The 15,528-nt window shown below is 40.1% G+C and overlaps 1 protein-coding gene across 2 annotated transcripts; it reads right to left on the bottom strand.

Moving 5' to 3' along the window:
* Window positions 1–430: 430 nt before the first annotated feature.
* Window positions 431–11,271, bottom strand: prdm1b (PR domain containing 1b, with ZNF domain). Of its 2 annotated transcripts, XM_063899780.1 has the most exons (7): window positions 11,091–11,271; window positions 10,221–10,539; window positions 6,764–6,883; window positions 5,165–5,405; window positions 2,911–3,827; window positions 2,679–2,807; window positions 431–2,231 (listed from the first exon to the last, which is right to left on the bottom strand). In XM_063899780.1, the coding sequence occupies exons 2-7, from the start codon at window positions 10,389–10,391 to the stop codon at window positions 1,656–1,658; spliced, it is 2,154 nt and encodes a 717-aa protein (XP_063755850.1). In that variant the 5' UTR covers window positions 10,392–10,539; window positions 11,091–11,271; the 3' UTR covers window positions 431–1,655. The 2 variants fall into 2 exon arrangements, with proteins under 2 accessions (XP_063755850.1, XP_063755849.1); XM_063899779.1 differs by lacking the exons at window positions 6,764–6,883; window positions 10,221–10,539; window positions 11,091–11,271 and adding an exon at window positions 5,681–5,825.
* Window positions 11,272–15,528: the final 4,257 nt, after the last annotated feature.

Raw genomic sequence — 15,528 nt, 5'->3', positions numbered from 1 at the left:
AACTGGGAAGATAAAAACCTTTTTTTTCTATATTTCAAGTTAAAGAAAAAGGAGTAAATAACATTGAAACTGGTGATGTATTCTTTTAACGGAACTACGTTTTATTTTAGTTTAACCATGAAAAAACCCTTAAAGATTTTTCTTTTTTTTGTTCCTAAACGTAACCATTGCATTATCACACCATGAACAATTTTTTCACAAGGGATTAGGGAAGAAATCATGGTCTTAATGATTGATTAAGTGATCGGTGATTATAAAAGCTCAACTATTGTTTATTAGCTTTGTCTTAGGGAAGTCAATTGAACAATGAAATACAAATTCCTTATTAATCATGGGACTCATAAAAAATGTCTTTATGCCCTCAATGTTGCTGCATTATTCCACTTTTCAATCGTATACTAGTATGAAAAGACTTGCAAAACACTATAAATTATAGAAACAATATCTTTAATATGCTACATCATGTAAATATAAAAGTATCATCAAAATAGTCTCTCACATATAAATTCTCAACATCTTGTTTCCAAAAATAAACTACAAAGACAAATATATTGTACAAAAAAAGAAAAACACTACAAACAGGATAAAAAGAAATACATTTTTAACACAGTTGGTACAATTTGCAAGGACAGTACCTGTCTGCTGGTTTTGTATCACAACCAAAAGAACACAGATCGAGTTGCATTTTTATTCCAGTGCTAATTGACAAAAACCTTAACAACTTTAGATTAATGTACTTCTGTGTTGTACAGTATGTTTTGGTTGTCAAAAACATTTACTGCAAAGGTTTGTACGTAAGAAATATCAGAAACATTCAAGCAAAATAGCGATTTATGGTCTTTTAGTGGCCTTTGGCTTGGTTTAGCACATTGTGTCTTTGAGGTTGCTAAATTATCAAGAAAAAAGGTTCATTATATAAGAATGAATTGAGTAATGATCCAAAAACGGTGCTACACATTCAAGTTCTTTGATCGAATTTTGGCAATTGCTTATTACACACAGTTTCAAGAAACCTGATTTTCCCTTTTTTGTATTACAAATAAATAAAATAATTCAAACAGTTAAAGAGCAGGAGTGGTTTGTGCCCTGTTGTTCATACAGTGTTTACTTCCACTCGCTATACACAAGCACCCAGAAGCTCAAACATGCTTTCACACAAAGTACAACCTCGCTCAAAACAACAAGTGAAGACACATTCACAGGTTTGTGCCACGGTATTGATCCTGAGTCCATTTCTCATTTTACTAAGAGATCAAATTTCTTTTGAAACACACACACAAAACACTAACAGAAAAAACATACTAAGATACAACTAAATAAATAAAGATGACTTAAATTTCCAAAAAGGTAATAAGTTAAAGCACAACAAAAAGTAATCACTTCTCTACCTGAGTGAAAAGAGTTTTGTATAATTCACAGCTTATCAACATCCTCCTTCATATTCATTTTTGAAACTAAGTTTTAGGAGGAAGTACAATCACTGAATACCCTCGCCCAGTCTTTGGAATGCTCTTCTTTTGGTGCTGTGCTCATTGGATAATATACGTTTTTATTCCCTTTAATGCCCTTCATGGACTTTATGTAGGGAATTTTATTTGGCTATTTTTTTTGTTGATTAATGGTAATGATGCTGTATGTCCCCTCTCAATCTTTTCTCACTGTCCTTCTGTCTTCACTGTTGGCCATTGGTGGAGATGAACAACGCTGGCCCTCTCCTGATAGGCTCGTGGAGGTGAGTGGTGTGATGTAGTTATGGCTGATTTGGTGATGGGCATTGCTGGAGCGTTTATAGCTGCGGTCAGAGCTTTCAGCAGTAAGGTGGCTTCCTTCTTGTCTTCTTTCCCCTCACCCTCCAGGGTACGAGCCAACCAGTGCTCCACCGCTTCCTCCACCTGCATTGCCGATGCCGACTCAGTGAGCATGTCCGCCTCTTGGCTGGCATCAAACTGCTCCACCATCTGCTTCATGTTGACATTGACGGGTGCGCTGGAGTTCGCCATGCAGCAGCTGCACTGGTGGATGCGTAGAGAGAAGCGGTTGAAGAAGGCCTGGTCGCAGAGCTGGCAACGGTAGGGCCGGTCGCCGCTGCTGTGGAGGCGACGGTGCAGTTTGAGGTGGATGTACTGGGTGAACTTGGTGCCGCACAGCTTGCACTGGTATGGCCTTTCCCCGGAGTGGAGGCGCAGGTGTGTTTTCAAGTTGCTGGTGCTGCTGAAACGTTTGTGACACACCTGGAAACACAAAAAGAACATTAAGGCTTTTGTGAGCAACAATCACGTGAGTTATTAACACCTTAAAAAAGTAATTGATTGTGTTTGGAAATGTTCTGGATAAACTAATCAGTGCAGAATGATTGTCATATAGAGTCAGGGCTGACCATGTAATTCCAGTTCTTGTATAAAAGGACTGCTTTTCTCTTTTTGTTAGTATCAGTTTATCCTCACCCTCAACTCTCACACCCACATAGTCACACTTTTTAACAATAGCATGACAAAGCGGGTAATGGCTCATTGAAAATTAAGCACACTGCCTTACCAGAAAGTTAGGTGAGTCAGAGAGCATTTACGTTTGTTTCCTGGTGAGGTTTTCACACTATCGCTTTTACATCAACTGGTATGATCAGCTTGTAAGAAGCATGTAGAGAGAGAGAAGAAAACACACTCCTTAGATCAACATACCTGACATTCATGTGGCTTCTCCCCCGTGTGGACCAGGTGATGTTTCTGGAGGTGGGCCAGCTGAGTGAAGCTCTTTTTACATAGGTTACACTGGAACGGTCTCTCACCACTGTGCACTCGAAGATGGACCTACAGAAAATCGAAAAAGTAATTAGCACTGGTGTCAACTGGTGTCCAGAATTTGGAATACATTCAATTTGAATATAAACTCTAGCAGAGGAATGGAAGTTACCTTGAGGTTTGACAGCTGTCCAAAAGTCTTTGAGCAGATATTACATTCATACTTGATCTTTCCATTCTGCTTCTGCAGGGGGTAGGGCAGAGATTTATGACCATGGCTGTTGCGCGTTGGTTCACTTTTGCCCGTGGCTAGGCTTAGATTCATGGCTTCTTCGCAGCTGGAGGAGGACTGCTCAGTACACTGATGCTGACTGTCAGGCTTGGGGAGTGGGGAGAGCTCTGGAGTGGCTGGGGCACCTCTTGGTGGAGATATATTTGGTTTAAGTTCTTTCAGACCACCCTGTGAAGACATAGGGTACGGGATGGACACTGGCAGCAGATTAGGTGGGCCGATAGGTGGATAGGGGATTCCGTCTGTGCCCGGATAGCGGCTGTATCGAAGCGATCCTCTTGAAGACAACATCCCAGGAAAGGGAGGCGAGTACGAGGGGAGGAGGAGTCGAGGATAGTGTGGGCTGTAGGGAGGAAAGAGCTGGTAATTGGGTTGGATGGGTCTCGATTCGGGGTAAAGAGGGTAAGATGAAACACCTTCCCTGTAGAGGCCATGGAGGTGTAGAGGGAGACTTCTGTGCTGAGATGGCAGCGCAGGATGGGGCTCTGGTAAGAACGGGTGATTTAAGACCTGGCTAGGCTCTCTGTGATCGGGCTCGGGGGAAGGAATTATCCCCTGGTCTTCTGAATCTCTCTCATACCCCTCCATCTCAACCTTTTTGCTAAAGTCCATGATCTGGTCATCAGGAGTGACTGGCGGAGTGTCTCTCTCCAAAATCTCCACGTCGATCTTCTCCTCTTCATCTTCTTCCCTCTCTTTTTTCACTTCTCCCTTTGTTCTTTCTGTGAGCCAGGTCTTCTGAGGTAGGTGCTGTTTGGTATACTCCGACTCATGGTCTTCTTCAGAACTCCAGTTTTCTGTAAAATAATAAAATCAAAATTTAGTATTCTGACAGAATTGGATACGACATCAATAAATACATAGTGAGTTTAACACACGAGCACACACACACACATCCGCCCACACACTCTGCCCACAGAATGCACTCCCTCTTATGGTAAATGATAGTAGTTTCAATCTGAGTTGTAAATCATACGGTTATCACTGGTTTCTATTTGTCTATTACAGTAGGGATTTTAGTGGGAGAATGGGTTGGCGGTAAAGTGTGTGGGAGTCCATGTGTCATGTCATGCGGCTTGAGTTTCTTTTGCGAAACCATTTCTGGGTATAGCTGTCTTACTACTGGCCTTTCTTCTTTTCTTTCTTCATGAGAATGTCTCACTATCCATTCTGTGGTGTTCATTATGAGAATTGCATTTAGGGTCATGTAGCTCTATTTTTACATGGTTTGGCCAATTTACAAAAAATTATTTGTTTATTAAAGCGCTATTGACATCTTTTCTAATTATACCATACTGTTTCAAATGTTTGCTCCTTGTTTCCTTTTGATTTTCGCTGAATATGAAAATAAGCATTGCTGTCCGAAACTTCAACAACCAGTACCCGAGCTTTCAAAACTAAATTGCATTCAAAATAAATATAACAAAAGTTAAAACCCTGGACTTGAAAGGAAGGTGAAAGCTTTTAAGAGCCTATAAATGTATTAAACAACGTAATCATACTACCTTAGAATTAGTCATTGCAATGAAAAGGAACCCATCTGGTGTATCCAGTTGGCATTAGTCACCAGACTTTGTGGTAACAGACAATCATTCTGGATGATGAGGGTATGACTTGCCATTCTACTTATAGCTGAAACCAAGTGACTCACAAAGGTACTTTGACCAAACACTTTTCCCACTAGATATCGCACTGCTGCATCTATGTTTGTGTGCGTTACCATTATCTTAAATATTGGCCTGAGGTCTTAACAGAAAGGTATAAAATCTCCTCTCACATGAATTCACATTCAAGTGATATAGATATCATCTCCTCACACAGCCCTTGTGCTTTGCGTTTAGTCACGGCCACAGATCTAAATCTGTCTTTTTGTCGTAACAAGAAACATAACATTATTTTTGGTGTGTCATTGTGCTGACTTGCCATCAAAACAGTTGATGAACAGCTGTCATTCATTCCCTCTCACTGAATCATTCCTCAGCAAAGCATGGTTCTCAAAAGCATTAATCACAACACTTACTAAACACTTACATAAAGAAGCTCTTTTATTTTCTGTTCCTACATATATTTGTAAATCTATCGCAGAATACCATCACATCCTAATCCTAAAATTAGAAATTCTTCTCTTGCTCACTTTTTTTGATGTCTTCATGCTGGCCGCAGAGCCTCTGGGCAAACTCTTGGCTGTACCACACCAGCAGCTCCTGATTGGGCTCTACCGGCCTGATGGTATAGAAGTAGATGTCTCTGCCATTTTGGCATGCCACCAGGTTTTGTTCCGGCGAAGAGTGGGCCGGGTTGACATAACGCATCCAGTTGCTCCTGTGGACGTCATAGCCATCAATGAAGTTTTGAAGCTGCCCACTGCTGTAAATCTGAAGGAGAAGAAAAAGAAGATGTGATTAAAACATGGACGCAAAACACTTAAAGCAACTGATTTGTCTTCTTCATTATGACAATTGGTTGTGTATTAAAATATTAATGTAGCAATTGATTAAAATAATGATTTCATTTCATCTGTCGTATGATGATGCTATAATTCCTTGAGTTTAGAAATTAGATTTGACAAATTTGATTAAAATCCACAAAATGTGAAAAACATTTATAAAAAACTATTTGAATACATTTGTTTAATAAAGAAAATAATCACCTCTGCCATGTACAGTTAAATATCCTATAACTATCAGTCACAATATCTGTTTCTCCTTTGCGTATTGCTCCGCTCTGTGTGTCCTCAGTGTGTGTGTGTTTGTGTCTGTGTCACTGTGTCTATTTGTAGTAGACGAGCATGGAGGTGTGGCCGGTGTCTTAATAACGTTGTTCTCTCACGCTCCCTCTTTCCTCATTTTCTCTTTTCGTTTCTCACTGTTCAGTATTGATATGTCCTTTTGTTTCAGTGAAGGTAATGGATAATTGCCATTGGCGCAGTTTATCATGGCTTTCTGTGGAAAAAAACCATGCATTGGCATATGAAAACAAGCAAGATAAAGTTGGCTGACAGGCAGGTCTTGGCAGACAGCCAGAGACACGCACACTCAGGCTTGCCTTAGGCAGCACGTCCGCTGCCGCCCTCCACCTGTGTCACAAGGTTGATAATATAATCACGCCTAGAGTATGTCAAACTTTCACTATTGCAGTAGTGAAACACCCCTTGCAAGGCTTTACACGAAATAAAGCCGGAAGGAAAACACGTAGGGTGGTAACAAAAAGTCCTTATGGGAATTGACTCAGCAGAATAGAAAATTTCCTAAGTGACATAACCTGGATGAGAGACAGAAAAGAAACATGGGACCTCAAGACTAAAGGGGACGAAACAAAAGGATTTTCTGAGTGTGTACGTGTATATTGAACAATAGTCCCTTCCTTTGTGTCACACTGGTGACAGCGCAGAGTGCCGGTAAAGCTGTGTGAGAATGGATCCATTGTTACGTTTACCAGCGCACAACTTCCTCTAAAAGTTTTCAGCAAAACCACTGTACATGAGAGCAATGTGTGTGAAAGCATGTTTCGTTTCTTTATTGAGGCACTGACTGGGACTTGGTGTGAAACTTCTGTTTCTGAGCAACCAACGTCACTTTTTTTGTGAATAACAGAGGAAGAAGAATCCATTTCACCAGCTACTCTAGACTTTCCCCTTTCTGACCAGTATCACACTTAGCCAGGGTTGCAGTATTTATGTGATTTTATGTGTTTATTGCATAGATTCATGTTTATGTCTATGCATTTCCCTTACCCTCCAGAAGTATTTCCTGTTGGCCTGTTTGGGAACGTTGTCTTTGGTGTAGATGACTCCTTGCAGAGGGCCAAAGCGAGTCCCCTGAGGAATGTATTCTTTGCTGAACACGCCCATTACCTGGAACACATACCAAATACATGATTAGATTGAAGTATATTTCTCATTATAATATACACAGCAATTCAATGCCACAGGGGCAAAACATTCCATGCATTATTTTTTACATTTCTATACCTATAAATAAAATAAAGTGCAAAACATGTATTTCTCAATTGTTTACATCTATCACGTTGTTGGCATGACTTGCAGTTCTGTTGGCTTTGCCACGTTGATCCAGACAGCTCTAGAGCCAAATTCAAACCCACAAGGTGACACATTTTCAACACTTACAAGCTAATCGAATGAAGAGAATTACACTTTCTCTGACCTACTCCACTGATCTCTGACCTGTTCTCCTTATAAACACGTGTGAGGAACACGAGACAGAGAAAGCACTGTCACCTGTTGTTTTTCTTGTGAACTTTATCAACACTTGTCTCATTTATAGAGCATTTTAAAATTCAAAGTAGACAACACCACACTTTTGATAAGTCACAAAGACAAACCAATCAATTTAAAAGATCATTCTGACTATTCTTGCTCTTTAGATAGGTTGTTTCATTGTCAAAAAGCTTGATTGCAAAATGTATACCTATAGATGTAGAAACACCTTTGCCTATAGGGGGATAGATTCTCAGGAACATGCCTGTCATAACTTATTGCAAAATTGAAATGTGCAGTGGATTTTCTTTACTATGATGAAGCAACTTTTTTCCTAGAAACACTTAATCTTCTCTGTCTTGAGGTCATTTTTGAGAGAGTTGGATAAGAAAGATTGTGTGTTTAAACATATTTAATCATAGCGATGAGTTAAAGGATATGTCAGTGTCCTCTTTGTTGTGCAGAGTAGCGTTATGAGTCAAAGTGCACAGGCTTGGGGTCAGCCCTTCTCAAAATGAACCCAAACATGCACACACATACGCCATCAGGCAGCAGCATCTGCGGCATACACACAGCCTTCGTGTCTTGAGGAGCTTTGTATTCAACCCCCCCCCCCCCCCCCCTTACCCTCCTTTCCTGAACCCCGCGTAGATAAACACACACTCTTGTTCCTGCAAATAAGGAATTCTAATTCAAACTGGTCCTAAAACTTATAAAGCAAAAACATTTTTTTTAAATGGCAAACACATGAACTGAAGGGTTGGATTTAGTAAATTATGCTTTGGCAGTCAATTAAAAGAACAATAGGTCGATGAGGTCACTTTGTGTGTGTGTCTGTGTGTGTGGGTCAAGCAACTGTGGTAGGCAAGTGAGGTGATTCCTAGATGCGATGAACCAGTGTGACAGGGACATTGTGCTTTGCTGGCGTTGCGTGACTAACGAATCACTGTGGCCACTGCTGCTGCTAACCGCTCAGTACAGCCAGGTTGGGAGGAAAGGGGGGGGGGGGGGGGGTGTTGAAGAACGGAAGAAAAGAGGATGGGCATTCATAAATGGACCCACGCTATCACACTCCTGATCGCCCTCCTTTTCCCCTGCCTTCCCTGTTCTTTTCTTAACCCTCTTTAAATAGCTTGTGCGCCTGCCAGGTTGTGGCCTGGTGGACGCACACGCTGCCTGGCCGGCTGCCTGTCCCCAACGAAAGTTAATCATCTGGTTTTAACCTAAATCCCCCAACACACCCTCCTCTCCCCACCTTCTCCCTCCCCATCCATCCCCTTTGCTGCCTCTGCCAAGGCTCACTGGCACCCGTTGCTAACGCCCCATCTGCCACGTGCCCCCTCCGCCCTTGTGTGAATTTCCTGGCACGCTTCGAAACAAATATGGGAAGAAAAAAAGGCTTAAAAAAGTGTGAGGAAATGCAAACAAGTTAACCACATTTTCAGTTTTTATCCAGAATCTTTAGGTTTGACTGCCAAACTGAAACAAATACAATTCGCTCACCTCCAAAGTAAAATCCCCTCCAAAGTTGCCTTACGTTAAAGGTGATACATGCATGTGCTACTACCCACTAACCCACACAAAGGAGGGACTGTGTTTTAACATTACAGGAAATTCACTTGCTAGCTTAAGCTTTTGCGAGTCAATGAAAAAGATTCACATGACAACATCTTTAGGAACGGAAACTACTCAATTAACAAGGGACAAGTTTAAGCACGCAGATTACTGGCAAACATGTGAATGTGCACACATGCTTGTTTTCAGGTTTTCACTCTTATCTGATATCTTTCTGACTCGCCCTTTACATATGCATTGAAATACAAGAGGACACAACTATCTGGCAGGTAGTGTTTGATGGGGGTACGGTAAGGGTTAGGGTTAGGGTATTATATAAAATACAATTAAAATAAATTAATTCTTAGATAGCACTGCAACACATGAGCACAATCAAATGACAAATCATGTTGGGCTGCAACAAGTGTGAGCGTGTGAAGTGTTTTGGATAAGTGTTTGTCCCAAGAAGGGCTTGGGATTTGAAATGAACCCTCAAAGTGATTTTTATCAGATTGCCCTGCATGCCTTGTCCTTGCAGAAGTAAGAAAGATGAGAGTCTGAGTACTTGAAAAAAGGAACAACAGCAGAAAGTGTTGCTGGGTTTATAGAGAAAGCGGAAGGGGACAAACGGAGACAACCACAAGCATTAAGTGTTGAACTTAACACCAAGTACAAAACAAGTGACTGCGTGACATCTTTCTCTCTTCCTTTCTGAGATGATGATTCTCTCTCTATGTATAGTAAAAAAAATCCCTTGCTTTGAGACATGTCCAGGCAGCCAAACAGCTGACTCTAATAGTTCAAGGGGTTTTATTTGTATTTGCTGACTCACTTGAGTGGGAGGGACGTGAGAGGTAAATAGGACAGGCATGGTTGTCAAAAAGAAAAACAAGGGCGGATGGAAGTCTTGATCCAATATAAGATCTCTTCGTAGAAGCCATCCTTGATAACTTTCTCTGTGGGCATGTGTTAGTGTCCTCAGTAAGGGAGTTTTTTCAAATGCAACAATATGTGCATGACACAGAGGTGCACAGAAGCAGACATAAGGGTGACATCAAGAAGTTAAGGTGGTCGGAAGACCTCAAATGCCCCCTGACCTCAAGCTGCGAGTAGCCTCATGTTCACAGCAACTTATCCAACACACACACACAGACACACACACACACACACACATTGTGCACTGTACTGTATGTGCCAAGAACTCATTTGTCAGCAGATCTTTTGTTCAAGTTATCCTAATGCAGATGGGCCAACAGAATATTATGTAACACAGAATTCCTATTTTGAATTATAAAACTTGAATCAAGCAAAACTGAGCATTTAGGACCGACAACCATAATCTTGCATCCAGTTTAAAAAATAAAATATATATATTTTTTAATATGCTGGTTAAATAATTTAAAGAAGTTGCTGCTCTTACCTCATTGTCTGTGCTGTACTCGAAGGTGAGGTTGCGTGGGATGGAGGTCATGGCTTTGGGCAGGCTAAAGCTAGGGTCCGAAACCTGGTCCGGCACAATGTAGGTGCAGTTGAGGACAAAGTCCAATTCCCTCCACCTGCTCATGTCTCCTGCAGTGCTCTCCAATTTCATCTTGACAATATAGAATCTGCTGTAGTCGATGGATTCAGGCTTTAAAGCTTCAATTTGGTCTTTTTGGTTGAGGTTGCTTTGGTATAAAAGTACTTTGTTTTGGTTGGGAAGAAGCCTTGTCTTAGGTACGCTGGTTAAAGATCAGGATCTGGAAAAGAAAGAGAGAGAAAAACAATTTAGTGCCATGGAAATCAACTCTTGTCATTAAGTTTGAATACAAAGTACAAGTTTAGATCAAACAAAAATATGCAGTACAAAATAAAACCTCTTGTATAGCGTGTTATTGTGACTTGCCTTTTCTTTGAAGTCTTAACCCAACAAAAACTGACAGCAACATTATAAAAGTAAAACAAAACAACAGCAGGTAAACCTGAAGTTTAATAGAACTTATCTGAATATTTTAAGTCAATTCAATCTATGGCAATCCATGAAATCCATGTGTTTTTTCCAATATTTAAAAATGACTTATTCATTATTCAGGCAGCCAGTTCCATTCATAAGGAGCCAAAGTCCTTGACACTTGGTCAACTTCCCAATGCACGGCATTCAGTTTGACCAGTCATTTCTTATGAGGCCAGTAGGTCAGTTTGTTCTTTTATAATTATACTATAAATAACTTAGCTATTTATAGTATAATTATGCCTTTTCTTTCCAAGGCTATCCTTGCAAGCAAAAAATAAATAAGAAGATATGACTTACTTTCACACATTCATTCAGCTGTAGGATCCTCATTTCTATGGCTATGTCATCCCTTGATTGTTATTTATCTGCTGTCCCCTCGTTGTACTCTCTTCTTTCTCCAGTGTAGTCTTGGGGGATTCCTGTGAGTTAGATCCTTTGGGTATCCGCTCTTGAGATGTGACCCCTCTGTCACTGTCACCAGAAACTCATGAGCCTGGATTGCGCCAAGCTTTATTAGCCCGGCACTCCGGCCAATCACAAGCCACTGCGGTCATGTGATTGAGCCATCTGACACACAACTGTTGGTTTCGGACAACAACATCAGTGACGTGGTACACTTGACCAGCAAAGGGCTGTTGTGATGAATGCTCGCTCACACACACACACACACACACACACACACACACACACACACACACACACACACACACACACACACACACACACACACACACACACACACACACACACAAAGAAGACATGTTAATGAATGAATAAAGGAAGAGCAGATGGCTGGCCTGTTGCCACTGAAAAACACACTCATAGACTTTTGCTTGGTTTGGCACTTAATGAGCAATCTGCTGCCACTGTATCTCCTTGACCTACATCTCACTGTAGAACATATTTAACTAAGACCTATAAGACCCCTGCCACACACACACACACACACACACACACACACACACACACACACACACACACACACACACACACACACACACACACACACACACACACACACACACACACACACACACACACACACACACACACACACAACTATTTAATTTCTGAACTTTTACAAACACATGAGCACATTTGTTTTTCTATATTTATTTAAGAAGGTATGCATATATTTTCAAAAGTAAAAGTCCCATAGAGATAGATGCCCTGTGCTGATTTGTGCGCTTCACTCATCACAGGTACAAATGTAGGGCAGGTCATACCAGCATTCTACAAAGATACTAAGTCACCTGTCTGGCATTCCCTTTACTTTCAAACACGCGCACACATACACAGTCTAAATATATGCAGTGCCGGTTCATCTTACATGGAGCTGAGCATAAAGATAGCAAAGATAGGAGAAAGCTGTTAAACCAACATATGGAGGATAAAAATAAAGGACGTGACTCTACTATTTGTGGAGATGTTGCCTGTGTTAGAAAGCATATGTGTAATGTTTGCATAATTGAAATTCCCAGAGAAACCCATGTGCTTTTGTGAATTTATTAACGTAACGTGAAATAAGATAACATAATTTGTACTTTATTTATCCCAAATCAGGAAATGTTTTCATTGCAGCAACATATAAAGAAATTATTGCACATAATTTGAAAAAAAAGAGTAGAAAATAAACAAAAATGTCAAAAAAGAAATGTCAGGCGCATTGCTGGACTCATTTCCTAAATTATTTGATTTTGGTTAGAGTGCGCTGATTTTCAGTTTTATAGTTCAACAAACCATTATTAACACTTTTTACAATAAAAAAAAACTATTCCCTGTAAAGCCATGGAGAAAATATTTAGAAGCTTAGACAATAGCAAATCCTAGAATTATTCGTCCTTTGGTTTCTTGAAAGCAGTTTAAAATCCAAGTTATTAGTATTATTATTAAGATTCCAGGCTTCAAATAATAGAAAAAAAAAAAAAAAAAACGTTCCATGGGAATGTAATTTTTTTTTTCCCATTCCCATTTGTTAAAGCCATGTCATAATTTCAAACTTTAAAACTGTGTTTGTGTACAAAACAAATACCCTTCCTTTTCTCCCCCTTTCTTTCCTAACTTGACTGGTGAAATACTAAATTGGCTGCCATATGGCAAGACCGCTTTTCCAAAAGTGGAGCTTTGCTGCCCAGTGTGGCGTGGGGGTTTATGGTGGTGGTAGAAGGAGTGTGTATGTGTGTTGAGAGGGAGGGGAGGTTAGGATTTGGGCTCTTTCACTGGCCTGGCTGAGCTAATTTCTCTAATTTGCAGACAGTCTGGGCTCAGGCTCAGGGCTCAGAGGCTAAAGAGATGACACTCCAGGATAGCAGGCTTGCCGACTCATCCCACTCCTGGACACACATCACATCCGGGATGTCAGATAGATCCAGACACAAGTTTTTTTCGTTACACTCTGGGCAAAGGGGACTTGGTGTACAAAGGGGGAGGGAGGGTTGTTATGCTCCCAGACCAGCCTAAAAGGATAAGTGGAGGTGAGACCTGAGGTCAGCCATAATGAAGCTGTCTGAGACAGAAAATCAGACAAAATAATGTAACCTACCTTAGACATGCTAAGACTAAGTTAATGGTACCTGGGTGTTTTGTAATTGTCAAGAAGTTAAATGGACACCTGTTGCCAATCAATTGCCAAGCCAAGTCTCTACTACTCTGGTGTCAGCAACAGTGCAGAGAAAGCTGCCACCTGTTCTACCAAAGGCTAATTATGAAAGAGAGTTGAATTGACTGCTAGTAAGAACTTACTGTGTCGATGAAGAGACCCAGTGCAGTATAACATGGGGCTTAAGGTGTGGGAAGTGCACTAAATTGTCATCAACACTGTGGACACTTTGGACATGTATCGGTTTTGGCCCTATAATTTTGTTAAAACTGTTCTTAAATAGCTCATCCCAGAAAAAGCTAAGAAAGAAAAAAGTTATAGGAGTTTAGCTGTGCAATAAGAAAACACCCAATTCATTGCTAATGTAGACAAAACAATGCATATTGTCCAAAAAGTAACTAAGACCTAGGCTGAACATGAATACAGTATATAAATGAATATATAATTACCACCTAGCCTTCTAAGCCTTCTATGTGGTCGACTCAGCAGTAGCTTGGCCTATACCTTTTTGATAAGACCAGTATACAATTTTTTCTTAGACCTGTTGATTCCTAAAATCGCATATGTTGAGAAATGTTAATTCATGATTTTCCATTAGCCCTTACTGTATGTCCTCAACAGTTTTTGAAATAGTAGGTTTCCAACCAATACCCTTGGAAGTGTAACACTTAAGGGTGATCGGGTCATCCAACAAGCACAAATTAAATGTATTGTGACGCATGCCAATGGGCATATCTTTGCAATTAAATTCAGTAAAAAACAATAAAAGGCATAAGGTGGTAAATAGTTCTAACATGTTCCCTATAATATCACTTACCCCTTTAACAAAAAAACAACAACAACCTTAGACTACATTCAATCTATCATGTTCGGCCAACCCACATAATGTTTATGATAGTTCAGCGAACCTTTAATGTAAAAAGAAATACATGACATAACATGTGAAAGAATTTAATCATTAGCATAGTACAACAAAGAATGAATGGGCTTTGCACGTAGTAGATCTGTCTCCCTATGCTCCAGGAAAACAAATAGGGCAATTAGGAGAATAAAGTAAATAATCCTATTGTTTACCCATCAATAACCACTGATTCCTACAACTAGCAGCACCCCAAGCCCTATTTAGCTACACATGTAACCCAACCAATGGGCAATCAGCTCATGAAATGTGTGCAACTGCACCTTAGCCTAATTAAATCCAAGTTTGATGGTGAATTCACCATAGAAAATCAAGGCTAAATAAAGAGAGTTATGAGGAAAACAGCATAAATGAAAAACTTGTATTATTTTTGGATAAAGACTTCAACAATATAAATATATTGTGACATTTGTAAATAAATGAAGCAATTTGAAGTTATATTATTATTTTACAGACACACACATACTACCATTAGCTTTTTTTTTTTTTTTCCATGAATCTTAATTTAAACATATGAATAGGTAGCACTATGATTTATTACAACGCTTAAAGACAATACAATGCCTTTTATAGAACCTCCAACCAAAAGCAAGGTAACACAATGTGATAAAAACGTGTTTTGCTGTGCTGTATTTCTGTGGAAGTACTCACTAAAGACTTCAGATCCAGTGACAACAATAGAAACATGTGACAGCTCACATGTTTGTTTACACATTCTTGATCATGAATCACTATCTGAGTACACTTTTCCTATGTGGTGGAAACATGCCACTCCCCGAAAAATATGAAACTCATGGCAGTGTTTACATCAGCCACTCTATCCTTCTAGGTTTCTGGGTGCCCCCAATCCCTTTTATTCTATTGGTGCTCCACTGACTTGGTGTTTTCCAGCTCTGCCTTGGTAAACAGTAAACAGCTGAGCTGCTGATCGTAAAACAAGAAAAAGAGGATTATTTGGCGGGTAAGACATTGTTACTGTGGTACTGTAATTGTTGTCACAAGCAACAACCACGTTCACTTGATCAGGAAGAAGATGGCCTATAGGAAGTAGCCATAGAAACATCACTTTTCAGGGGTTGTTGTTTACTGAGCTTCAACAGCTTAGTTTTCCATAAGATCCCTTTAACCAAAGGGATAATCCCTGCTGGCTGAACCTTAAATATGTAAGATTACATTATTGCATTTCAATAAAAACAACCATGGGCAATTGTTTTCTT

The sequence above is a fragment of the Eleginops maclovinus genome, chromosome 13 (assembly GCF_036324505.1).
Source record: "Eleginops maclovinus isolate JMC-PN-2008 ecotype Puerto Natales chromosome 13, JC_Emac_rtc_rv5, whole genome shotgun sequence".
Lineage (NCBI taxonomy): Eukaryota > Metazoa > Chordata > Actinopteri > Perciformes > Eleginopidae > Eleginops > Eleginops maclovinus.
The sequence above is the reverse complement of the archived record's forward strand: the minus strand, read 5'-3'. Positions and strand labels throughout refer to the sequence as shown.